This window comes from Harpia harpyja, chromosome 21 (genome assembly GCF_026419915.1).
Source record: "Harpia harpyja isolate bHarHar1 chromosome 21, bHarHar1 primary haplotype, whole genome shotgun sequence".
Lineage (NCBI taxonomy): Eukaryota > Metazoa > Chordata > Aves > Accipitriformes > Accipitridae > Harpia > Harpia harpyja.
In genome coordinates, this window is record NC_068960.1 from 6,198,970 (window position 1) to 6,224,701 (window position 25,732).

Consider the following 25,732-nt stretch of genomic DNA (forward strand, 5'->3'; position numbering starts at 1 on the left):
CTGTGCCATTTTAGACACCCCAAAGTATCTGAGATGTTGGCCTGGGGCTGGCTGGTATGACACAGAACCTGTAGGAAATCTCTTTCCTGCAGAATTGTGGTGGGAAGTTGTGAAAAATATCCTAGTGCGTCTCAAATGGCTTTGTTTCAGCAGTGGGATCCCACTCCTATGTTTCTCAAGTCTCAGGTTACTTTCCTATCAAGTTATTCTTCTGTGAATCCTCCTCACAATGTGGCTTCTTGGTTGTGTCGGCAGAGCCTTCAACGGAAAGCCAGGGAGCAGTCACAGTCCTGAATGCTGTCCTGAGTTAATCTGGGAATACCCCCTAGCTGAATTGTTTCCACGGGATGAATACTGCAGGAGGCGGGCATCAGCAGTTGCTATAGCTGACCTATTGAGGACTGCAATTTAATTGGGCGTAAAGGAAGAGCAATCTCTGTTTTACAGTCAGGGTTCAATAGACCTTTCACTGGGGGCAGTTGCAAATTTAAGCATTCCTATCATGTCCCTGTGCCTGCTTGTTTTTTTCTGCCCCATCCCCAAGCTAAAGAAACACTGTTGGGGAATTGCTAATGGAGCCATGGAGGGGATGACAAGGCTTTATCCCGTCCCTGGCTGGTGCTGGCACATTTGGCTGCATCTACATTAGCAGTTACCAAGTTCAGCACCTTGTGCCAGTGGCTGACACAAGGCATCTCTAACAAGGAGATAAGGTTTTTTCATGCAGATGAATTCCTTCAGCCAGGAGGGCTGACGCAGTAATACACCAAAACTGCCGCAGGCACTGGAAAGAGGGCCAGGAGGAACGGCGGGGAGGAGGTGAGGGCACACTGTCAGGAGTGAAGGCTTGCTGGTCCTTCAGTTAAATTGAAAAACTCAGGATTTCTTGCATAAAAGACTGATTGTAGTCAGAGTTTTTCCTTTTTCACCCTGAGGGTAGTGGAGGAAAGCAGTTGCCATCACTTAGTTGCTGTTCTAGATTCATAGGGTTGTAGTGTAACTAGGCCAGTGCTCTTGGGTGGGTGATAAGTCTGCAACCCAATGGGTGGGAGGATGCTCATGATGGCCATTAGCAGTACCAAGTCTGAGAGACAAAACAGTGCAAAAGGCGCTAACTCTTCATGAATAACAAAAGCTGTTCAAGGAGTTCATGAATTAGGGTGCCATCCACCTCCAAAGTTATAAAAGTCAGGAAAGGCAGCCTCCAAGATGCGGTAGGAAAAGGCAGATTTACTTTTCCAAGGCTAGGCTGCATTTATTAGGAAAAAAAATATCGCTGTTGGACATGTGCGATATATTAAAGGCAGTGCTGTCTCCGACAGTGGCGAAATGTTATTTACCACTGCAATGTGGTCACTGAGTTTTTACTTTCATATATAGGATTTTGTACTTAACAGTTGCATAGCCGAATGAAGACTGTGAGAATATTGAGGTCAGAGCTGCCAATTAACCTCCTGATTTCAGAGGCTGATTACTTGATTAATCAAAGACCAGACCCAGCTGAGATGATGGGGAAAAAGTTGTAACGATCCAAGGAAGGGTTCAGTTAATCACGCAGTGATGAGTTTGATATGAATGGGAAGGTGGCTGGTCAGGAAAGGCACAGCCTTTTCAACCTCATGAGAAGGGGCAGTGTGTAAGCCACAACCCTTTGGGCTTGTAAGCAGAGTTTGGATACTCTACTTACCTTACATCCCCCAGAAACTGGGGGCGTTCCCTCTATAGCAGTGTTTTAATGAACAAACTGGTGATGTTCCCCAAGAGTGGCTTGCTCCCCTTGATAGAGCAAGATACAGCTGGGGGGAGATCTGCAGTAAAGGAAATATGTTGCTTGTACATCATTGCCATAAGCTGCTCAGGAAGGTGGAGCTGAATTAACTGAAGGTAAGGAGTTGGCCAGCGTTAACTCTCCCTGTGTGGATGCTCTCACTTGGAAAGTCATGGTTTAAGCCCAGCTGGCAACAAAGCACCACACGGCCGCTCGCTCACTCCTCCTCGTCCTTGGGATGGGGAGGAGAAAATATAATGAAAGGCTTGTGGGTCGAGACAAGGACCGGGAGGGATCACTCAGCAGTTATGGTCACAGGCAAAACAGACTCAACTTTGGGGGAAAAAAAAAACCAAATCAATTTAATTTGCTACCAATCAAATCAGAGTAGGATAATGAGAAATAAAACCAAATCTTAAAAACACCTTCCCCCCACCCCTCCCTTCTTCCCGGGCTTAACTTTACTCCCAAATTCTCTCCCTCCTCCCTCCCAGCAGTGCAGGGGAACGGAGAATGAGGGTTGGGGTCAGTTCATCACATGTTGTCTCTGCCGCTCCTTCCCCCTCAGGGGCAGGGCTCCTCACTCTTCTCCTGCAATGGTGTGGGGTCCCTCCCATGGGAGACAGTCCTTCACGAACTTCTCCAACATGGGTCCTTCCCACGGGCTGCAGTTCTTCACAAACTGCTCCAGTGTGGGCCCCTTCCATGGGCTGCAGTCCTTCAGGCACAGACTGCTCCAGCACGGGCTCTCCCACGGAGTCCCGGCCATCTTCGGGGACATCCCCCTGCTCCGGCGTGGGCTCCTCTCTCCCTGGGCTGCAGGTGGGCATCTGCTCCCCCGCTCCCCGCCATGGGCTGGGGGGGGACAGCCTGCCGTCTGACCACGGGCTGCGGGGGCATCCCCTCCTCCGGCACACCTCCTCCTCCCCTCCTTCTTCACTGACCTCGGTATCCGCAGAGGGGTTCCTCTCCCATTCCAATCCCCCTACTCGCTGCAGGTTCCCCTTCTTAAATCTGTTCTCCCAGAGGCGCTACCGCCGTCACTGATGGTTCAGCCTGGTCCAGCTTGGAGCCGGGGGAGCTTCTGGCAGCTTCTCACAGGAGCCACCCCCGCAGCCCCCATCCGTGCTACCAAAACCCCACCACACAAACGCAATGCACAGAAGTAAAGGGACATGTAGTTCTCTTTAACGATTAAAGAGTTCCTGTCCTTGCCTGGGGATTAAGCTGAATTGGATTAAGGCCAAGGTACTTCTGAGCAAGTGCATCCTCAGTGGCATTTAAGGCACTTTAATACATTGTATTATCCTTTTGTCCCACCCGGAGCACCTAACTAAAGCAGTACAGAAGGTAAGAGGAGACTCACGTTCTCCTGGTGCACTTGCAGCTGCTCAGAGGTGAATCACAGGCAAGTCCATGGCCTTGCGGTTACGATCCTACATTCTGCCTGCACTACGCTTGGGAAGCTGGTGGAAACACTTTTTGGCAAATACTCAAGCAAAAACTTTTCCAGCTTGCTTGGGAAACAATAAAGCTTTAGCATGGGCTGTATAAGCCCAGCCAAAAACCTTCCTTCATACTTAAGCAGTCACCTCAGACTGAAGTTTCTGCTATCCTACTGCTGGATCCTGAACTAGCTAAAATAAAGACATATGGCCTACATGTGCTGCAATTACGTCTCTGATCACAGCACAGACAAAGCCTTAAACCTCAGTATGACAAAGAGGTATCAGAGTGAGGAAGTCTATTTGTTTGCTGTTAGAAAGAGTCAGGGTTTTTTTCTAACCCTGGGCTGCAGTGTTGATAAAACAGGCTGACTTGGGAGACATCTCTAAGTGTATATTAAAGTAAAGCCAATCTCTGTAATTAATGGGGGGATAAATCGAGGTTTAATTACTCAGAAGGCACCTTGGGTGAAAGATTCATGGTAATTGTTGTGTATCCTCTTGAAGGATTCACAGTACTGGCAGCTCCCTTTGTAGCAATAAAATAGAGGGTGAGTGGCAGGCAGTCTCACAGGACCTCTCTTCTAGGGACTAGTCCAGTTAAGGTAGCAAACGCAAAGAGGCAGTGGTACTCTTTGGGCTTTTTATCACAATAAAAGCCCCTTCCCAAATCGTGAGGGATTCCTAAGCAGCGTGTCAATTTGAGATCAAAGCACTTACAGTCAAATCAAGAGTATGTTGGAGATTTCCCTTAGAGGCAGCTTCCTCCTGATGCAACCATACAGATGTGTATTTCTTACCATTTTTCAACTTTCTTGCTTCGTGTAGTGTAACACCCTTCTTTTGGGTTCCATATAGAAAATAAGATGCGTGCATGTGGGGAAATGGATGCTATAGCTTTGAATTTTGTAGTACATTGTTAAAAGTCTGGCTGAGCAAAAGGAAAATCCATCCCACCAAGATATGTCTGTTTTCCTTATTCCCCAGTTTATTGTCTTTTGGTCTGCCAGGGCCAGGAGGATAGGAATTTGGCTTGCTTTCTTTACTCTGCCTGCTTAATTCACTTTTTAAAAATTTAATTAACCTTTTCAATTCAGTTAGTTTGGCTAGCACTGTAAATACGGCGCAAGGGCTCTGTGCTGATGACACATAACAAGTACCCATTTTCTTCCCCTGCACAGAGCTGAAGAAGCAAGTGGAAAGTGCAGAACTAAAAAACCAGCGTCTGAAAGAAGTTTTCCAGACCAAGATCCAGGAGTTCCGCAAGGTTTGCTACACACTAACGGGGTACCAGATTGACATCACGACTGAGAACCAGTATCGACTTTCCTCCATTTACGCTGAGCACCAAGGGGACTGCCTGCTTTTTAAGGTAGGTCTGTGCGCCCCTTGCTGCACCTGCTTCTTTGGGTTCATGGTTTTCAGCATGCCAGAATGTATTTGCTCTTTCTCAGTGATTAGACTGGAAAATCACTGCCCTCCTGCTATGTGACAGGGTGTTCCTTATGAGGGAGGTAAAGATCCTTTCTTCTTTTAAAAAATTACCTGAGAAGATTTGACATCTGGTCTCCCACTTTGATATCAAAGTCAGGAGTGAAGAGAAGAGACTATATATGCATAATACCTAAGGTATCTGGCCTTGCACTTCACCTTTTTATATTATCAGTTATATATGCCCTGGCAATAAAACCTTATGTAACCATCAAGGTTTCATCCTTACTATCTTTGCTATCCTCTAGCTTGTCTGCGTGTCATCATCTTGTCTTTATGTAAATTGGAATCCCTTTTGAGCAGCAACTCACCCTTGTGTGTGTGAAGTGCCATTTATGTGAACAGCAGAGATGAGTAGCAATAACAGTCTGTCTTCTCTCAGTCTGATACCTTTATTGGTCTAGCTAGGTGGTCTGAGGTTGGGTTGTAGCTTGATAGGTGCTGTTTTTCTTCTGCGTTACCTTCCAGCTAGCACAGTTGGGCTGATGCATTAGAGAACTGAGGTGTGACATTAAAGTCACCAAGCTGTTAAGTTCCATCTTTACGTTGGTTCAGGTGTCAACAGCCCAAGTTTGCAGGTCAGTGGGAGAACTTTCTCCTTCTCAGTGGCAAACACAACTGGGACTTAAAATCATACCTGCCTCCCACTGATCCCCCTGGGGTGAGTCTCATTTATTAGAAGGATGAGGGTTTTGGAGGCCTTCAGTACAGGAGGGAACTCTACAAGCAGGAACTGGAGAAGTTCTGTTTCTGCAGACCTATGGCTGTGCGCCACATGTGGATTGCTGCAGTATTGTTTCTTTACATAACAGGACAAACATTTTCCTGTTCTGCAACTTTAGAGCCTCAGAAAAAAAAAAAAAAACAAACGAAAAAATAGACCCAACAAATTAAACAAGTGAGGGTAAGTATAAGACAGCCCTAGGATCTTTAGTAAAAGTAGGAAAATACTGCCAAAACAGTTGTATTACTTGGCCTTATGAGGTTTCTGGACTAACCGAGACAAATGGCAGCAAGAAAAGAAAGCTCAGTGTCCAGGGAGGAGAATAACTCTGTTGGTTTTAAGGTACTGTCCTTGAATCCTGAAAACAGTTCTCTGTTGAGATGGTGGAATGCTGTTAGCTCTGATACCTCCAGAGGCCTGTGCTCACACCTGTTTAGCAAATGAAACTTCAGCAGACTCCTGGAGATGTATGTTGGATGCCATGGCCAGACAGTACAACTAGCAGGTCTTTCTGTGTTGTAGGAGAGATGGCACACCTGGAGAAAGTTAAGAAAACATGAGGAAATTGCATACTGGCCACATGAACAAGAACTGGCTGGCATCTCAGTAGGTTGTCTCCAAAGGATCAAATTCTCCTTCATGTCATGGCAATAGGAATAATTTACATGCAGGAGAGTGAATAATTAAGTACAGATTCCTCTACCTAAACCCTCTTCTTGCTTTCTCTTCTTCACTCAAGCCTTTGTGGCCTTGGACGTACATTCCCAAGTATGTCTGGAGGATGGAGGTGAGTGTCGCCAGGTGGAGCAGATCTCGTGTTTCCCAAAGCCAAGGGTGGGTTGCTTATTAATTCATGGAATTCCTCAGCCTCTCTTACCTCACACACCTCTTCAGATAGAGGCTAAACAGCAAAATCTCAGACTCTTTCTCCCTGTTCAGTAAATCACAGGCAGTTCCCACCATCTGCAACTTAGAATAGCAGTAGAATATAAACAACAAATTATTTCCTTGCTTAGTCCAGGCAGCTGGTTGTCATGTGTGTACCAAGGCTTGAATCCTGATGACGGCTTCCAGTGAGCTTGTGTGTTTATGCTGTGGAATTTCTGAGCCATAGCAGACTGTGGGTGTTTGTGTGCGTTTCATTAACCCAAAAAGGTCACAAAGCGGGGAATGCTATTTGTATTTATTCTATTCAAGCAATTTATGGAACAGGGTCTATATAATTAAACCAGAGAAGTCCCCTGGCACTTTACAAGCTTCTGTAGTTTGCCTGTAAACTTTAGAGCATATTTCAGTAGCACTGTTGGTGGCATTTAATTTTCAGTGAGGCTTCAATAGCAGGGATGCAATAGGAGCTACTGTAATGTAACCCCTTCAAAGCTAAATGAAGATGAAAGATGTGCTTGGTTTTCCTGACCAAAGTATGCTGTGACTGTAGTAGAGCTTATTATTTACATGCTGTATGTGTCCAGCCAATTCACATTAATTGGAATTACAGCTTCAGTGAAAGGGTTAATCACAGTGCCATGCTGCAAATATAAATGACTGCATCTATAAATGAGCACTGAATTCCAATGAAAGCATATCAGTATTTATTGGCAATCTCTATCGATGCAACAGATGAGCTCATCAACTTGAAGGATGTTCCAGTGATTTCCAGATCCTCTGCATGTGAATGAGTAGGCAGCAAGGCGCATCTCAGACTTCACAGCTCGCTCTCACTTGTTTGCTCTTTTTTATTCTTTTAATTAAATGCTGTGAAAAGTGGTGTTACAGATTCCTCACCAGGAGTTTAGTTTCTGATGACTTTTTTGTGGGATGTAATGTATTATAGTTACTGGGGCACTTGACAGTTTCATATTCTGTTCCTGTTGCGGTACATTACATGCGTTAGGCCATGACACAGACTTCGCATTCTGCGTAATGCTTGACTGGTGCGTGTGGGCCAGCCCACCCATGAGATATCCAAGAACTGCATTGACTCCCTTTGTAACAATCTATTAAAGGTATCTATTCAAACAAACAAACACTGCTGGGGAGCCTCAAAATCAGCTTAGCCAACTTGGAACTAAGTGGTGGCAAATCAGGATGTCATTGCTTGGCCGCATGTACATTGTGCTGTTTACCCTTGTCTCAGGATAGATCCTGAATGAGAGTAAGGAAATGAGGTCTTTAGAAAGGCAATGACAATTGTTTCAGACAAAGAACGTCTTTTGGTAAACAGAAAGACTGGTCAAATTTGAAGAGGAGATGATTTGGAGACACTTGTACAAATGAACAAACAGTGTAGAGAAATTAAATCATGGGCTTTTTCTTTTTGTGTGCCTAAAGACACAGTCCCAGCCAACGCAATTGAAGCCAATCAATTTAAAATTAAAAGAGTGGGAATCCTTTTATTTTATAGACCCTATGGCTTCAAGGTACTGCTGAGAGCAGGAGCTCAGTACATTTTCTAAAATGGTAAGATATCTTTGTGGACAAATGATAATACCTAGTTTTACATTAAATATTTACATTTACCTTAAGTAGGGACATGCAGAGCTCTCTGCTTTGGGGTGTAAAAGCAACCTCTTACTACAGAGGTTAGGAAGAAAATTCCCATGCTTATATTTGAGGTTGTGTCTACATATGGTTTTGCTGCTGCTGTACCTGGCAACATTTAACTCCATCCTCTGGAAATACTTGGGAATGAAGACTTGAGTGAAGAAGAGAGAGCAAGAAGAGTGCTCGGAGAGAGCAATCTGTGCTTAATTATTCACTGTGCTTCAGGTAAAGTATTTCCACCGTTGCGGCATGAATGTGGTGCTGGTCACTTTCTTGATAGGATCCTGGCCTGAAAAGGCAATTGATCTGATCCTGCGTAAAAGCTACATCAAATCTGGCAGTGCTTGAAATCCTTCTGGTTTCAGATTCCTCTACTTTCTCAGAAGGGAGTGCTCGGATTTCTCAGTAATTCATGTATAAGTTATTTGGGTCTATGCTGGTTGGTAAGGAAGTTAAAACAGACAAACTCTTTTCCAGTATCACAGTAGTGTTATATGTCTGAGCTCATAAATAGTCCTGGCCAAAAGGCTGCCTTTAGACAGATACTTTCTATATCCTTGGAGCCCAGCCTTGCAGAGTACAGAATTCTCTCTGCTTCCACGTCTCACCCATGTTGTAACTTTCTGTCAAAATTATCAAATGGATACCCAAACACCAGTGGTAGTTCACTGAAGAGCATCCCCGAGTTGGTAGGCTTTATGCCTTGAAAGAGAATACCCGAGATACCAGACAGCAAACAAAACCAGAAGCATCTTGACATAGCTTGAGAATGTTGCCAGCTGCTGGGCTGGCACTTTTTGTTGCAAAATAAAACCTTTATTGGTGTCCTGTTGGATTGGTAATATGGTAATAAAATCAACAGCTTTTCTGCAACCTGTTAAATTAACAGCCAGTACGCACACACTGTCTTTGATGCACACCTCTTTAAGGAGTTACCTAAAGAGTTGCAGATCTATAAGGGGAACTGTCACTGTCAAACTTCAAGGCAATCTGAAAAGTGAACACTTGCTTCTGATGTGGTTCACCGTGGGTGCAGAGGCAGAACATAGTGGGGTGAAAAGGATAAAGGCTTTGTATGGAAGACGGGTACAGTGGAAGGACAGACATCACTTTTAAGTTCCCAGTCTTCCATCGCTTGCCCCATCGCTTGTGTACCCTGCTGTCCTGTTGCCTTTATATTGACAAGGTGTGTAAAATATGATAGGGCAGCTATGCACACAAGAAGTAATAGCTTAATTCTCTTTTCCTGAGGAGGGAAATGAGGCTGGATTGAGTAAAAAGGAACTTGGAGGCTATTTTTCAAACACAGTGACGCTGATAAACTGCTGGATGAGCGGGGGAGACAAAACTCGTGTGGTTAAACGTGCGGAGAGAGTCCAGTCCACTGAGATTGCAGCACAGCCTTAGCATCAGTTTGGCCAGGGCACACCAGTGAATGATGTACGTCTCGGAATAAGCAGGATGGTTAATACGGGGATTACTTTTACTCGCCTGAGTGCTCTTTTTCCGTCTTGAAGCTGACAGCACTGTTGGGACCTCTGAATCTGAGTCTGCATGCTTCGCATACCCGCAGTTTCAGTTATTTCCTTCTCCGAGAAGCGTGTTCTAGCTGTTTGTTTCTTTTTGCATCTCTCTTCTCCCCTCTCCTCCTCCTCACCCTTGATGAGTCTCGAGGGGAGAAGGAAATCACAATTTTGATGGAGTGCTATTCTTCCAGCAGCCGTCTCGCACTCTTGCACACACAATCAAAAATAACAATGGGGCTCATCGGTAGAGCAGGCCAGGCACCAAGAGATTGATTAGAGATTGTAGGCCTCTGTTAACTCCTCATTCTTATTAATTACAAGTTATTTTATTTTTATATTTTGTTTTCAATTTGCCCATGTGGTTGTTGGAGACTTGATTTCTGCTCAGCTCCGGGAGTGCCTGCCATCACTGTGTGAGCGTGATGCCTTCCTGCCTGATGATTTCCCTGGGATTCCTGGGAGGGTCAGCAAGGACCCATCCTGGGTTGCACTAATCAGCAGCTCTAAAACAGGAGCTGTTGAGCAATCTATGGTGTTACAGCATCAAATCCTGTATTTAGACTTCCTACACGTGATTTTCTTTCAGATATTGTAGCAGCCTGTTTCATGTCAGGACCTAACCTTAATTCTTGCTACTGTCTTCATCTTATTCAGCTTTCTCATGCTTTTTTTCCTCCCAACAAAGTTTTTGTCTTACTGCATGTGCTTCCCTAAACAACTGCCTATCCCCTAGGGCATGGTAGGGGTTTTTTCCTTTCTTTCTTTTTTTTTTTTTTTTTCAAATGAAACCAGTCACCTTGAGGATAGTGGAGAGATCTAACAGAAGGTTTTCTTTTTACTGCAGAATTTCTGGGCAAAAAGATGCTGCTCTAAGACTTCAGGAGCCTGGGCTGAAGCCTTGTTCCAACTGAGCAAAGTTAATGCTCTTTCTCTGCCTCTGTTTCCCATCTCTACGAGGTGGATGATGCTCCTGCCAATGTCACTAGACTATTGTGAGGATAGACTGTGCTGATGGGGAACATAGAGCAGCTCTGGGCTGGGGAATACACTTCCCTGTTACCTGTTGGTCTGGCACAATACCCGTTTCCAGCGTGTTGGCACCACTTGCTCCCCTTCCCTGCCGTGCCTATGAGTCTGCCAGGGTAGACCCAGCCATGCAGGCAATTAATGCTGATGATGTTGGAGAATTATTCCAGTGACTGAGTCTTTCCTGACTAGTGGGAGGATGGTACATGTGAGGCTCTCTGAAAGGCCAGAGATTTGTCTTGCTAATGGGTGCATCTTCTCTGTTGGAGTGAGTGATGTGTTACACTGTGAGGCAGATGCATAACCCATCACTTCAAAAAAGCAGGCCTGTTTTGGGGCAGGAAATGTGAGGTTGGCTCAGATGCCATCTGAGAGTCAGATGCCTCTGCAATTCCCTGTTTGCTTTATAATTGTCAGCTGTTGGCCACCAAGTTGCTTTTGCAGTTTCCCTTCCCTTTGCTCCTCCATGTCCCAAGACCATGGCAGTGCTGGTGCTGTATCTCCATGTTTCCCTCCCTGCAGCACCCTGCTTGTGGTGGCATAAGCTCTACCTCCCCATCTGCACTTCCCCTCTCTCGGCAAAGGAGCAGGGCACTGAAAAAAGGCAGCTTTCAAGTTATTCCCACAAATTCTGCACTTGACTTCAGCTGCCATTGCTGTCAGTAGTGCTGACGGCCTCATCCAGGCAACCGGACAGGGCAGACATCAGCCATCCCAGCTGAAGGACTTCAGCATCTGTTTCCATGGCTTCTGGTGGACTTGGCAGTGTTAGGTTATGGTTGGACTCGATGATCTTAAAGGTCTTTTCCAACCTAAATGATTCTATGATTCTGCAATAACAATAAGTAACCAAATTACTGGAAAACGCTTTCTTTTTTTTACTAAGTTTGCAATTCACCTCCCTCCAGATCCTCTTTTCCTTCATTAAAATATCTCTTATTTAATGAAATGGGAGAGACAGCCCATGCTTTCTAGGGAGAATCATGTGCACCAACATGGAGCACGGGTCACTGATGAGAATTTAATTAAACAGAGTATCCAGGCTGGTGTAGCAACGTGTGCAGCCCTGGAGGGATGCGTGGTGTAGCGCAGTGCTCAGGGCAGGTTGTGCCCCAAAGCAGGGACCCGCTGGCTCCGTCCTCGTGCCGCGTGGCAGAGCCAGGCAGCCCTGCACACCACAGCACAACCCCGCGCCCCGGACAACACAAAAGCTGCTGCTGCCTCAGCATAAGTTACCAGGAGGCAGAGCAGATCGTGGCTGACTTACCTGCTACAATAAAAGCCTCTCCTTCCTTTCCCCAACCCCCCCCGCCAAGTTCCCAGCACCTGCGTGATTGCAATTTGCTGAAGAAGAGTTGTTCTCGTCGCTGGCTCTGCCCGGTCTCCCCACGGGAGGTCTCGGGAGAGAAGGATGTCTGCGTCCACCCGCTGCCGTATTTGAACAGCTTACAAAGGACTGTGTGGGCTGGCAGGACTGTGTTTACGCACCGCGTAGACGAAGATGGTGTTAAATAGCGGATAAAGCAGAGGGGACATAAGCAAACCCCCTCGTGGATTCTCATTCCCATCTCTGCCACTAAATTGCCATGTGGCTTTGTTCTAGGTCAGTCGGTCTTCTGGTTTTCTCTATCCTTCTCACCTGGGTGCAGGATATTACCATTCATGGACTTCCACAGGGGTTTGAGAAGCTTTTCAAAATGTTCTGCGGTGGGGAAGCTGCATGTGAATGCGTTGGAGATGTAACTGGTGCAGCTGGCTTTTGTTATACGTGAACGGACGCAGCAAATTGTCCCTCAGACACATGTTGCAGCCAGCGTGGGCCGCACGGCCTGGGGCGGCACAGCTGCTCCTTTACCTTTCTGTGGGTACCCGCCACCTTCAACTGGCATTAAATCTCTTCAATTTCTTTAATTTTTTTTATTTATTTGAGTCTCTGGTAGTTTCAAAAGATGTTCTACTTAGAGCCTGTGTGATCAGCACTCTTGAAGGAAAAGGCAATGCCTTCGAGTCCAGGCAATGGGGGAATATCAAGGCCTCGTTGCAGCACACATGAAATGGGTGTTTTGCAAAGCAGCTTTTGATGCACGCTTGTTGCTTTCCCTGGCTGCTCTGTTGTGAATTTGCAGAACACACAGAGCCGTGTCAGCAAACTACAACCCCGCTGGTTGCTTGTGTATGGTTATGTTCAAAGCTGCACATGAAAAGGAGTGGAAATTGCTGGAGGTTTTTATCCTTTTGCGGAGGAAAAAAATCTCGAGTTTCTGGGTATGCTGCATCTCCGCCATCTTCCCTGGCTGCTCCACAGTCTCAATTATTCGTCTGTCTTTGGACATGAGGAGGAGGGGACAGGCCATCTCTCCTGCCTCGTGTCAGTTCTGGGCCTTTGTGCTCCACGGCCAGCGTGTTCAGCTGCAGCAAGACTGTCGCGACATCATCTTCTATGCCAGGTGAGATGCAGCTGGTAACATCCAGCGAAGCACACACCAGTATGTGAGTGCCCCAGGTCATAGCAGCACAGCTCAGCCTGCACAAAGCCACCAGCAAGAGTGAGTGGCAGCCACTGCCTCTTCTGTCTTGAGTAAGCAGCACGTTGTTTAAATACAAATATAATTAGGACTTATCTCTTGCTTTGGGAGTTATAGCTACTACCCGTGCTTGACTGGGGCAAAAGATTTTCTAATCTCCAGGGAGGGAAGAGGGTGTGTGTTTGTGTGTATGAAAAAATGTTCATAAACATGGAAACAAAGCGAAAGATTCTAATGCTAGTATGGTCTTGGGACATCTATCATCTCCATCTGAAGAGTGGATCGGGGCTCATATAAAGGTCTTCTCCTTTATTCGTTATGAATATAAATGCTTGTGTTGTGCCCTCATCTAGGATTTCAGAGTTAAAAGGTTTCAGCCTAAATTTAGCTTGGATAATGAGGTGGTTGGCCCATTCCCGTAAGGCTTGGCAGGTGAGTGGGGAGGGATGAAGTGAGGGAATAGTGAGGAGCGGAGAACGGAGTGTCGTGGTCGCAGGTCCCCCTTGGCAGCCAAAGGGCCACCATCAGGGCTGAGAGGGAAGCCGGGATCTCACAGCCATACGTTCCTCTGTCATCCTTGTATTACTTTCACGCTTCAAAGTGTAAACGCTCAATTACTACATGGCTCTTAACCATGAAGTTAGTGTTGCATAAACCAGTTAATACGCTTTCTCTCAAACTGGCTTGCCAGTTTAAGATAAGAGCCCGTATTTCAAAGCTTGTTAGGCAGCTCTTCTTCATGGGATCCCAGTCTTTGCCATGTTTGGGTGTTCCCTGAGACCTTTACCTAAACAGAGGTCTCTTACATTTTCCTTTTGAGAAACCGCTTGTAGGAAAGCAAAAATAATAACCGCTGTGAGTGTACTTTCTGCTTTGCTCCAAGGCATGCCACCTCTATTTGGAGGCAGTTATTGCTGGAGAGGGTTGGAAGCACATCAAGCATTTAGTCATGGCATTTCTTGAAGATTTGATGCACTTCACAGCATCGGGAAGTCTTAAGCACAACGTGCCATGCAGGCTCTCCGGATCATAACACGTCCTGTCAGTGGTGCAATATGAATCTATTAATGCTGGTATCCTTGCCACGGTGCCGTATCTGTGGAGCAATGACAGAATGCAGCAGTACACTGAAAATCCTCCTGGGGAGCTTTGTTACGGGGACTGGCTGCTGTGATTCTGGTGGAGTCCTACCCTGTGCTACAGAACAACAGTTTTTGCAGCTCAGCTCTTTAGGTGCTGTATACTTAAGGAATTAATACTTAACATGGATACAGATTAACGTTAGGATTTAACAATGTATCAACTGTCTTTATTCATATACATAAAAATGGTGAAAAACCTATCCTGTTCTCACATTTGCTTCAAAGAAACAAGTACATGAATCATCCTAACTCCACACACAAAACACATTCATTCTGCCCCATGTGAATGCTAGCGGTAAGAGCAGGTAACTTAGTACTATTTTAGGACTTTGGATTTAATGTATTTTCTTTTTTGCCAATTGCATGAGAACATCCTTTAAGGAAGAAGTGTGGAAAGGTGTTTTATGTCAAATCCATCTTATAAGGATTCATAGCTAAATCACATTGCTGCTTTCTCGTCCACAGGGGAAGCAGGGAATTTGAGAGCTGAGGATGACCTCCAGCTTTGGTAACTCCCAAGATTATCTTTTGATGGCATCTTTAGCTTCTAGAAGAAGACAAGCCTGTCTGCCTATATCTTGGAGGGAATATATCAAACTTGAGGCTTGAAAATTTTCATTTGTCCCTAATCTGTATTTAGTTTCAGCTAAAGCAGGTAGCTGATAACAGTGGATCTATCTCAACCGTGTTCTGGGGAGCTGACATAAATTTCAACCTGAAACTGAAGGGTTTGTCTGTCTTAATGGGAGGCTCTGGAGAGCATTTCATGTGCTAGCTGTCACTTTGCATTTCTGGGATGTATCCGACTCTGGAGGGGGGACTGTCTGCAGATGATTTTTCTATGAAGCAGATAGTGGAAGAGGTGCATGCGGCACGAGGTGGCGGTTTATAATCATGTTGGTGCATCCAGTGACTAGTTCTCATGCCTTGTGCAATGTGGCTACGATGAATTTCCAGCAAGGGTTACCAGTCAGCTGTCTGTTTGCTCGTCTCTGCGAAAGCTCTTGTGTTTCTGGGTGTTGAAAGGGCCCAGCTGACAGTTGCACAGAGGCCCAGAGGTTTTGGACATGTGTGTAAACAGCTGCCCATTGCCATATTTCCCAGGAGGTTGTCAGACATCTGCGCATGTCTCTGTCAGGCAAGAATCTCACCGCGTTGTCCTGGGAAAGCACAGGACATGTCCTTGGCTTTTTTTGGCAGAGTCACTGCAGCCCAAAGTTGTTTTTCTTCATATAATTCCATTAGAGTGATGACAGTTTCAAGTTGGAACAGAAAAAGACCTGATGAAAGGACCACTCTGTAAGTAGGGAAGATAGACAGAGCGGAAGCAGTAACTAGCAAGGTAATAGACGGTGATGGATCTATAATCTCTGAGGCTGCTGTAAGACGTGAATTCCTAAATAGTGTCCTTTCAGCCTTAACCTATTTATTTGCAAAGTGCTAAATTTAATTTTCCTTAGTCTGCAGGAAAACAGCATCCCAGGAATAAACGTTTAGCCCAGCCAAGAAGCTGTGCCAAAGCGCTTGTTCCAGCATTTCCATTTCCTCTTTGCTCTGCACGGAGCATCAGGGCTGTGCACCCCTGCACGTCACCTCTCAGGTGTGTTGGTGTCACGAGGCTGGAGTCAACGCTGCTGCAAGGTGGGATGTATCCTGTTCTGGAGCCTTTTCAGAAAGGGAGATTTAATAGCCGTGGGTTCAGTAAAACCACCTGGACTCTGTAAGAGCAGGATGAATGAACCTGTCCTGAGGTGGGCAGGCTGGCACATGAAAGCGTGCGAGGGAGCTGATACTGCACATACTGATGCTCTGTCTGTTCTGTAGATAGAGGACCACAGTGCTAAAGGTTCTTAGCTCAGAATAACTTCAAGAGTTGAACAGCACATAAAAGCCCACGAATTCTGAAACATCCACAAAGCCATATCTTGAGGAAGAATAGCAGCGAGTTTTCCAAGCAACCAATGTTCTGCACATTCACCCTGCAAAGTTTCAGCGAATGTGGTAACAAGTAGGTTTCCGTGCGTTGCTTTTTATTCCTGATAACACTGTGCTGGTGATATACACAGCGTGCGTTCTTCTGGAGCTAGCAAAGAGGTTTTTCCCCCAAATTCACGATTTAGTGGAGTTTTTAGAAACTTTGCTTTGATAAAATATGTAGGAGCAAACACAGTTTCTGAATCCAGGAGTTGGTTTGAGTGACCATTCAGTGTTCCTGTAGTTGTCACGACCCCAGTGAAGTGTAATGTGGGCTGTCACTAATCCTGTTGCTTCAGAGAAAATTGGTTCTCGGTTTCAGAGCTTGCTATTTTCCTGCCTGCAGAGGATTTCGGCAGAGCTCCTCACAACACATCCTGTTCCTCTTTGTCCATTTTATCCCCATGACGGCGCTGTGTTGGCTGGTGGGGAATATCCTGCCAGTGCTGCCCTGAGTTCCCACCTGTTGCTGAGATGCGAGTGGAAAGTTGCCGCTTCCCAAGGATGGAGGAGTTTGCCATCTTTATTCTGCTTCAAGGTTTAGTTGGGTTTTTACTCAGTAAGGTGCCATGGCAAAGGCGGTCTTATTTTTTTTGTGTTTGTTCTATTTTGCCATTTTTTAGCACCTTAGGAATGAAATAGGTATCTGTAAGTTTAAATCCAGCCCTTCCTCCTCCTCCTCTTATCTAAATCTGGAGAAGGGTTCTGAGCTCCTCAGCTCTGTGTGCTGCTCAGAGTTCTGACTTCCCTCTCACGTTTGTTTTAAAATAAATAAAAATAAGAGTGCCAGGAATTGAGGGTGGAGAATTACGGAGGCTTTTTGCCTGCTTTTTCCTTTGATGCGAAGCTAATGGGAAGGGTAGCTCCGCTGCAGCCTGGGAAAGGACCTTCCTGAGCTGATACTGAATTTGCAGTGGGGGTCTCTGCTTTTCTGGAATGGGGCGAAATTGCCCCCCAAGGGTGGGTGCTGTGTGATCTGGCACCGTTTCCTTACCAGTTCGCAGGTCCCTTGGGTCTTGCTCTTTCCACTGATAGGTGTGCGCGCAGATGAGAAAATACACATTTTTGGGGAGTTAGGAAGGTGTCTTTCTCCAAGGGCCTTTCTCTGCTGTTCTTTCATTTTAAGCACAGTGTCATAGAAAATTTCATTAACCACGCCAAAAGTCTCTCAGCCAACAGTCAGCTTGCCAATGAGTGATAGATGTACAGTGTTGATTAATATTTATATTCATTTGGAGATTTTCGCTTACCCTGGGGATCATGTAGAAAGCCATGAGTACTTGAGCCTTGGAAGAACCTGGTATTCACTCCCTGCACTGAATTGAGCATTGATAGGGTGTTAAACTGGAATGGCTTCTCCACAAAAGCAGAACTTGATCAAGTTAAAAACACATTTTCCTACCAGATTTTCCCCATTGAGCTAGGTCTATGGGGAGGCTTCTCATGCAGGGGGTAAACGGGCAGGATACCAAAGGCTTTCAAACTGCAAAGGGGCATCTCCAGCTTGCCTGAGCTGCTTCCATCACTCAGGGACTGAAATTTTAATCATTGAATTAATTTTTCAGAAACCAAAGTGCAAATCTGTACCCCCAGTGGCATTAATAATGAATGCAGGGAAGAGAGACATTAGAAGGAGAAAGAAGGGCTAGGAAATTTGGGGTTGGGGAATGAACTTGGCGTGGGGGGGGGTATTATTTTGAAGAGATAATGTATGGGTTGTATTTCCTTGTCCCTGGGCCTTTCTGCTTGTCTTGCCCATGCCTTGTCCAACAGAGCCCGCTTCATTTCTGTCCGAGGCATCTTTCGAATACTTTTCCTCCCTGCTTATCTTCGCCTGGATTTCCTTTTCCAGGGTAAATAGCCAAGTCTGTACACACACGGTCCCGCTCCTCATCTCCAAAGCAGCCCCCTGAAGCGTTGCGGGGGCTTTGGTTGTATCACAGAGAGCGAAGCAGAAGGCTGTAGAGTTCACCTGCTCTGGCAGATTTAAAGAAGACGATGCCTGAACTGCAGCCAAGGTGCCAGAGCTTTCTGCCTCGCTTTTGGCTCCTTCCTTCCTCTCTCAAAGAGCATGCAGGTTTTGGTTTTTTTTTCCCCTAATTAAAAGTATTATATACCAGAAGATTAATTAGAAATGAAAGTGATTTTTTCCCTCCCTTTGTGTCAGTGGAAAAGGCCTGTGCCAGGCGACTGCCAGAGGGAGCTGGGATTTCTCCCTTTAATGGATTCCAGGCAATTTGCCTCTGGACAGCTATCTTATAAATAATGAATGTTTGCACAGATTTTCCCAATTCTCAGGCAGCGCAGGTGGTCTTCATTTCATCCATCCCAAACAAATCTGGAAACAGCAGGGCGTTCCCATCCTCGGTCACCACATGAAAGGGGCAATTCCTCATGTTCCCCCTCCCCTCCTCATTGCATGCATCATGAAGACCACCTACGGTTATGGATTTGTATCTTTATTTGAAATCCCATCGAGCAAACACAACCGTGCTCTGCCATTTCTCCTCCCTGTCACACAGTGCTGCCAGCAAAGCCAGCACTGGCATTCGCAGCGGATGGGCACGTTTGCATAAGCAGGAGGTCTGCTCGTGGTCAAATGGGCTGACGTTCTCGAAAGCGTGTAGGATTGTTGCCGGCAGACAAGAGTCAAGCCTGGGTGCACATGTGCGTGATTGCAGGACATTTCCAAGGCCTTTGTGCTCCCCTCCAAGGCTCACAGTAAGAGGATGATTCTTTGAATTGTTACATTAATCTTCAGAAATGAGGATTTGGTTCAATGGGTGCTCCACAGAGACCGGCCTAGAGGAGAAATCCTCTCCCAGAAGGAAAGCTATTCTTGAGTTAAAAGCACCCGAGAGTGATTTATGCAGCACAGGGACTTTAAAGTGGCCCTGATGCAGGGATGAATTTCATCCCAGAGAAGGACGACATAGCCTGAGGGCTTCTCTTCATATCGTGCCACTTGCCCCGTTTATTTCCTTTCTGTTAAAATTGAAGTGGTGACTGCAGGAAGATGAAGGTGAAGGTCCCCAGCTGCAGAGTGCTCCCGTGGTCATCAGCCACCTGGTTCAGAGAGAGGCTGGGGATTGCTCCAAGAACCTTTTCTGTGGCTCTAAATACAGCAGCTAATGACACCTTCCACTCAGCGGGAAGAAAACAGAATTACTAAACTTGCAATTTGGCACAGTGGGAGTGTGAGTTTGTCCTGCCAGTTTCTTGTTGCTATATATTTCCAAGATATATTTTTTTTTTTCTCCCAAGCAGGTGGAATCCAGATCAGGAGGTTCATTTTAAGGACTCAAATTATGTGTATGGAAGGCACAGCCCCAAAAGGAAAAGACTGATTGCTGCTTATAAGTCATCTGGCATAAAAAGGAGAATGTGCAGGTTCTCTGGGAAATGCCACATGTCTTGGCCTTATGAGTAATGTGTAGTGATGTCCCATTAGGAGCCATGTTCCCAGTACAGTGTTGAAGGAGATGTATATATTTCCATATAATTTTAATCATTTTGACTTATGGTTTAACTTTGTGCTAGGCAGGCTGTGCAGAGGTTCCAGGAGAATACTATTTTAGATGGCTTTGGGGGCAAAAGAAAGAAGATGACTGAAGGCAAGGTTAGAAATAGCTGAATGTTTCCAGTTGAGCAAGTTTTACGGTCATGTGCTGTGATAATTGAAGGTTTGCTGTTAAATGCTACGAATCTGTGCTGAAGAAAACATGTCCCCAGTTAGAGATTGCTGCAGTCTTTTTCTGCCAGTGTGAGGAGCGAGAGTGCTCTTAGGGCAAGAGGTGCTGTTTGAAAGGAAACGTGAGGAGCAATAATGACAGCTTAGAAAGGCTCAGTTCTTTTGGGGGTAGGGTGTGTTTTGTAGAGGAGCTATTCATCTCCAGGGATTGTGAAGGCTCATCCTGAAGATGCATGAAAAATTGAGATTAATTTCTCCAGCAATGCCTGGAATGGACCTGCTGAGCTGAGCTTCCCCTGGTGCTATTAGGGGATTGTGGGGTAAAACAAGCGAATACTGTGGAAGTAAAACTATCTGCCTTTCTAGTTTCCTTTCTACGCCTCCGTATGCTGTTGCCCCAAATCTGTGTTACAGCACTGGGAGACAGGCAGCTATCACCAACTCAGACTAGTGAGATGTACGCAAAAGCTAATTTCTGCAACCAGCACCAGAGTGCTTAGAGCAAGTGAACGCGTGGTTTCTGGAGCAATGACTTGCTTTAATGTTCTTATCAACTATTTTGCAGTCTTTGTTAAAAGAGGTCAAAGCTCATCCCCCTGAGTGGGGACTTCTTGAGCACAGTACTTATTATTAGGGCAGTACCATATCTTGTAATTAGCAATGTAATTCCCATCTCTGTAGAGAGCCAGCCTATAGCCTGGGTACCATTTAAGAGTTTCATGAGATGAATTAAGCAAGGATGGATTGAGCAATACAATGAATTTCAACAGAGATCACTTGCCTGAAGTCCTGCAGGTGTTTCAGATGAGATATGAAAAGTAAATACCTTCCCTCATATTCCCTCCCTTTCTTTTCCATAGTAGGCAAGAAGAATCGCATTGTTCTGGGTGCCATGCAGCAGCGACAGTCTGATGACTTGGGGCCTGCTTGTTTGAAAGATTACCTCGTCCCCTGGTCCCTGCTATAGCAGCTGGGAGAATCTGTATTTCTCTTCCTGTCTGACACTAAAGATTTTTGCCTGCAAAGGACCTGTGTCTTAGAAAATTGCTGTTGCAGTACATCTGAAGAGTCAGATTTTGGCAAGCTTCAAAGTATGATGTAAGAGATTCTTACTTAATTTAGCACTTCGTTAACTTCACTTTTTTTTCCTCCTTACCTACACGGGTGGTAGCAGTGCTTATGGTATTCTGCAGGGAGTTCTATAGTTTATATGCTTTGTATAAAATCATTTACATAAATGCAGAATAAATCAATCAAACTTGAAAAAAAAAAGGCAAAGCAATCAACTTTAGGCTTGAAACAAGGTATAGGTGAAAGACTGAAAGAAAAGAAGGACAAAGAAGATGAATTATGAAGAAAAACAGAAACAAAACAGCTGTACAAAAAAGGAAGGAGAAAAGAGGGAAAGAACAGCAGTAAGACGGAAAAAGCAAGGGAAAGCCAGACATACAAGTTAATGCAATGTATTTTCCTCTGTAATTATATTCATTTGATGTAGATTTGTACCAGGCACTTTACAGCAGTGTTAATGAGAAGAAGGAAGCAAGAGTTGATATCCATCGTGGTTTAAAAGATAGGATTCGAATCAAATTGCTGCTGTTCTCGGTGGGCATGGATATATTTAGCATCCCAGCATACTGTATATAGTATGCCATTACAGTCTTACAGAAAGTCTTTTGAACAAAGATCTCAAAGCACACTGCATTAGTTCCAACACAGTATTTCCTGAATTCTTACAGAGTTTCTGGCATTGAGAGCTACAGTTGCCAGTTGTTGCTGTATTCATATTTTTATACAGCTCATGTCAACATGGATGCTGGGTCAGATGTCCACTGAGGAGACTAATCTTGCCATCTTCATGTAATTCTTGTCCTGCAGCCTTCTTCGGAAAGGACCTTACTGCCACCAGGTTATCTGCAGGTGTGAGGCTCTTCATAGTCTGTCTCAGAGGAAGGAAACCTCACAAATGGAGCATGTTTCCTCTGCAAATTTACGTTTGCCTTCCTTGCTTTCACACATCATCCTCCAGAGAGATGATAGTCTTGTTGCCCTCAGCCCCCATAGTCCTGGTCATAACCTTGCTCTAATGATGCACAAAGTGCTGAGGAGTCATGTACTGCACTCATGATTTCTCAGCAATGCAGCTTGCACCCCTACATCCTGAAAAACTGCAGTATAGATTTTACTGGGAAAAGGGGAAAGGAGAGGATATTCCCAGGGATTACAGAAAATTAACCTTCCTGTTTGTATGGCTCAGAGAAGTGGAAAGCTTGTGCGCACATAGGTTGCTCTATTACTGACAGGTAGGAAAAATGCTCTGGAATTATTCACACTGGCTCCTGGCAGGAGCTCAGAGTCTTGTGGATTATCCACTGAGGCAGAGACAAGGTGAACAATAGGGGTTTAATTTAAGGAATGTTTTCCCTGCCTTCAGCACGTTTCTCCAGCTCACATCTCCATTCCCTGATTGCAGTGTAATCTCACTCATTACTCCATAGCCATAACCTCCTCTCCCCCTTTCGGCAGTGGCGAACCAGCAGCCAATTTGTGTCCAGAATTAAGGTTGTGACCCTCTCCGCTTCCCTCTGTGCTCGGCAGCTGCAGAAGGAGGTACCCAAGGCTTTCTACTAATTGTTAGAAAAGAAAAATTTCTGACCCTGAATTGTTTGCCAAGATACTCTGTAGTTTATTTTCCTCTGTGCAGCAACAGTTTTCAGCAAGAGCGGAGGATTGATTGCTCCTCGAGTTTATTGGAAGTGCCTGATTTTAAAGGAGTCTGAAATATTATGGATGTCAGATAGGAGATGGCTGGTCACTCTCCTGATGAGGAAATCTGGTTGTCCTCAGTGCACTTCACCTGCCTTTTGGGAAATGACAGTCATACCTAAGAGCTGTGGATGACACTGCATTTGCTCTTACTAGTTTAACTGCTAATGCTTCAGGTGAGTTGCTTGTTAGGGAAGGCAAAATTGTAGATTACTTTTCGGAAAGAAGGATGGGATGATTCTCCCAGCTGACTAAAACTGCAAGTCTTGGGCACAATTGACCCATTTGTACTCACAAATGTACAACAGCTTTGTAGGTGGTAATGACTTCTGTCAAATTCTTTTATTTTATTTGTCACTTTGAACTATTGGCTTATAGAGGAACCACAAAGACTCCTTGTTGGTAGAAAGATGGCTTTAAGTTGCTGAATCATTACAAGCATCTTAATGCAGAAGCAACTAATCTTTTTATCCAGAGCTAGCTTTGGGCTCTGCTTTCCCTCAGGACCTGGATGTTGTAGAGGAACAAGAAAATTAGTGCTAAAAAGATTACTTTGCTCTATGTGAAGCAATCCTCCATGCTCCCCACATTCTGAAGGCTGCTGCTTGCAGTGCTGAAATGTTGCAGTCCAGAATATATAGGTAAGATTTGGAGGAACACCCAAGATGTCCACAAGGACACAGAGGGCACTTCCCATTGTTTTACGTTTACGAGAATATGTTGTATGTAGTGTTCAAAAATGTGGGTAATTATATTTTGCAATGAAATCTATGAACATCTGTTCCTCTTCCTTTCTGTGCCAAGTCCCAACCTCAGGAGTCCATGTTTTCTCCACAACAGTCAGATAGCACATTTGCCCCCTAAACTAAGTAGAGGTTGCAAGGCAGGAGAAGTCATCTCTTGGGAAACGGGTTTTTCTTTTAAAAACTTCCAGCGGCATCTCTGCAGGGAAGAGAAGAGGGACACAAAGCATGGTGGCAAGAGCAGAGAAAGCGTGGTCCGCTGTGGTGCCCACACTGAGCAATGTCCAGTTCTGCCATGCCCCGTTGAGCCAGGAGCAAGCCTCACGCTGTGCTGTTTCCACATCCCTTGGCTGCTCAGCAACTACAACTGCAACACCCGCTGCCGTCTAGCACGGTAAACAGCCGTATCTTTGTCTTTGATCATTATAAAGAGCAATAGTTCAGCCTCTGTGCAGAAGCTTGCTCTCAGAGGGCAGAGCACTGGAAGGAGTACAAGCAAAAGTTCGCCAGATGAAAGCGCCTACCTCCTCCTGTTTGTTTGGCAAAACCTCACCTGCACCTCTAAGATGGCCCAGACAAACTGCCTTTGAGTGATGAATGATATTCATGAATTAACAACTTTATTGGAGTTGGGTGTATGCTTGGTGATGGGGTTCATAACTGCTGTGTCTCAATCAAAAAAAAAAAAATGTTTTTAATGCCTCCTGTTTTAGCAGAAGTTTGAAAGTCCGGTGGAATCCTCTGCTACAAATATTTATCTTCTGGCTCCCTTTTTTTTCCCGCATTGGGAAAGCTCTTGGGTGATGGCAGAGATCCCATAGCAACTGCAGCTTTTCTTCTCTTAGCTATCACAGCAAAACAGTAATGATGGCTAGCATGTTGCAGGGAAGAAGAATGTACTCCATCCAGGCTAGACTTGCAAAGAGTAAATTGGAGTGAAAAGAGATTAAATCTTTCCATAGTTCAATGGCAAAAGAAAATCACCCATCATTTGCCTTCTATCTCCCAGATGCATTAAAATGTGGGAAATGCTCAATCTCCAAAACCCTTCATTTCTTGACAGGCTTTATTCACTCTCTTTTCTCTGCTGTTTTTATTAATTTATTCTTTAAGGCAATTCATGCTGTGCCAGCTCCTTTTACTGCATGGAGTAGGGAGATGTTGTTCATAGCTCTCGCACAAGGAATGCAGGATCCTGAACTCAGGGCTTGACGGATACTCTCTGACTTTTCCATGTTTCTTTTCTGCCTTTTGCTTTAGGCTTTTGCAACATCCTTTGAAAGGGAACAGCGGAAACAAAAAATCAAGGGTTCGAAGAGTTACCGATCTTTCCTGTGCCTTTTGTCATGCATTACAGAAGTCCCAACTAGTGCAGATAAAAAGGAAGTATCTCTGAACCCGACCGTACTGTGGAAGACTTGGAGTGCTGGTGATTAGTGATACAACAGGATGTTCAGAATGGGGGAAGTCCTGACCTTTTTGAGGATGTTCCCAGGTTGGATCTCAGGGTTAAGCAATTTTAAAGACACCTTTGTGCCATGACCTTGTCCTTCTCCTTCCATTTTCAGGCTTCAGGTTTATTGCTCTCCTAAGGAACTCAGAACAGTTGATTAACTCGTAACTCACTAGTTCTTGACACATTAAGCAGCAAATTTGACTCTAATTAACAGCTTTTATTAACCTGGGTTCCCCCTTCCCTCCTCCTTGTTTCACTCTAGAGACTCCTCAAACCGTTGCAGGTTTTAAAGTTAAATTCAGTTCTAAACTTATTTTTCTTAAATCCTAAAAGCGAATGTGTGCAGACGTTGGATTGTGCAGCTCAGTGGGAGGACGTGTGTCTGATAGAACATTTGGAAAGCAAATATGGTCACCTGGAGGGAAGCGAGGGGTTGGATTGTGAAGAGAGCTGGTGGCTGGCCACAGGGTTGGCTTGACACAGAAGAGGAAACCATGAAGGGCAGGCTTTCCTCAGCTATCCAGACACTGCTTTGAACAGTTGCTTCCTAGGTGACAGTAGGCAGGCTCAACCTCAGAGATCCACCTATGTGTGCAACCTGGCGTAAAAAGTGAGAAGGGGCATTGCTGGAGCTCTTGGCCAAATTGGGTGACAGCTCTTCTGCTCCTCCTGAGCCTGCCAGCCCTCAGCTGCCTGTAAATATCTGCGTGCAAATTGCGGTCTGTAGGGAATTGAGGAAACTGATGGAAATGGTTTTGGAAAGTTATCCTGTACGTAGTGTTCATAGTCATCCTATGCATATCTCAAAGGGGTATGTGCTTCCAGCGAACGCTGTTGAAGTGTGCAGCTCCCTGGGAAGCCCTGCGCTGCAAAGCTGCCTGGATTTGGGCCATGGGTGGGATGGGTGAGGG

General features: G+C 45.2%; 1 protein-coding gene across 3 annotated transcripts in view; it reads left to right on the forward strand.

Moving 5' to 3' along the window:
• Window positions 1–25,732, forward strand: part of MAD1L1 (mitotic arrest deficient 1 like 1) — a 385,605-nt gene that overhangs the window by 287,912 nt on the left and 71,961 nt on the right. For all 3 annotated transcript variants that reach the window (XM_052773151.1, XM_052773153.1, XM_052773154.1), the window contains one exon: window positions 4,395–4,585. In XM_052773151.1, coding sequence (XP_052629111.1) covers window positions 4,395–4,585 — 191 coding nt within the window. The remainder of the gene's footprint in view (window positions 1–4,394; window positions 4,586–25,732) is intronic.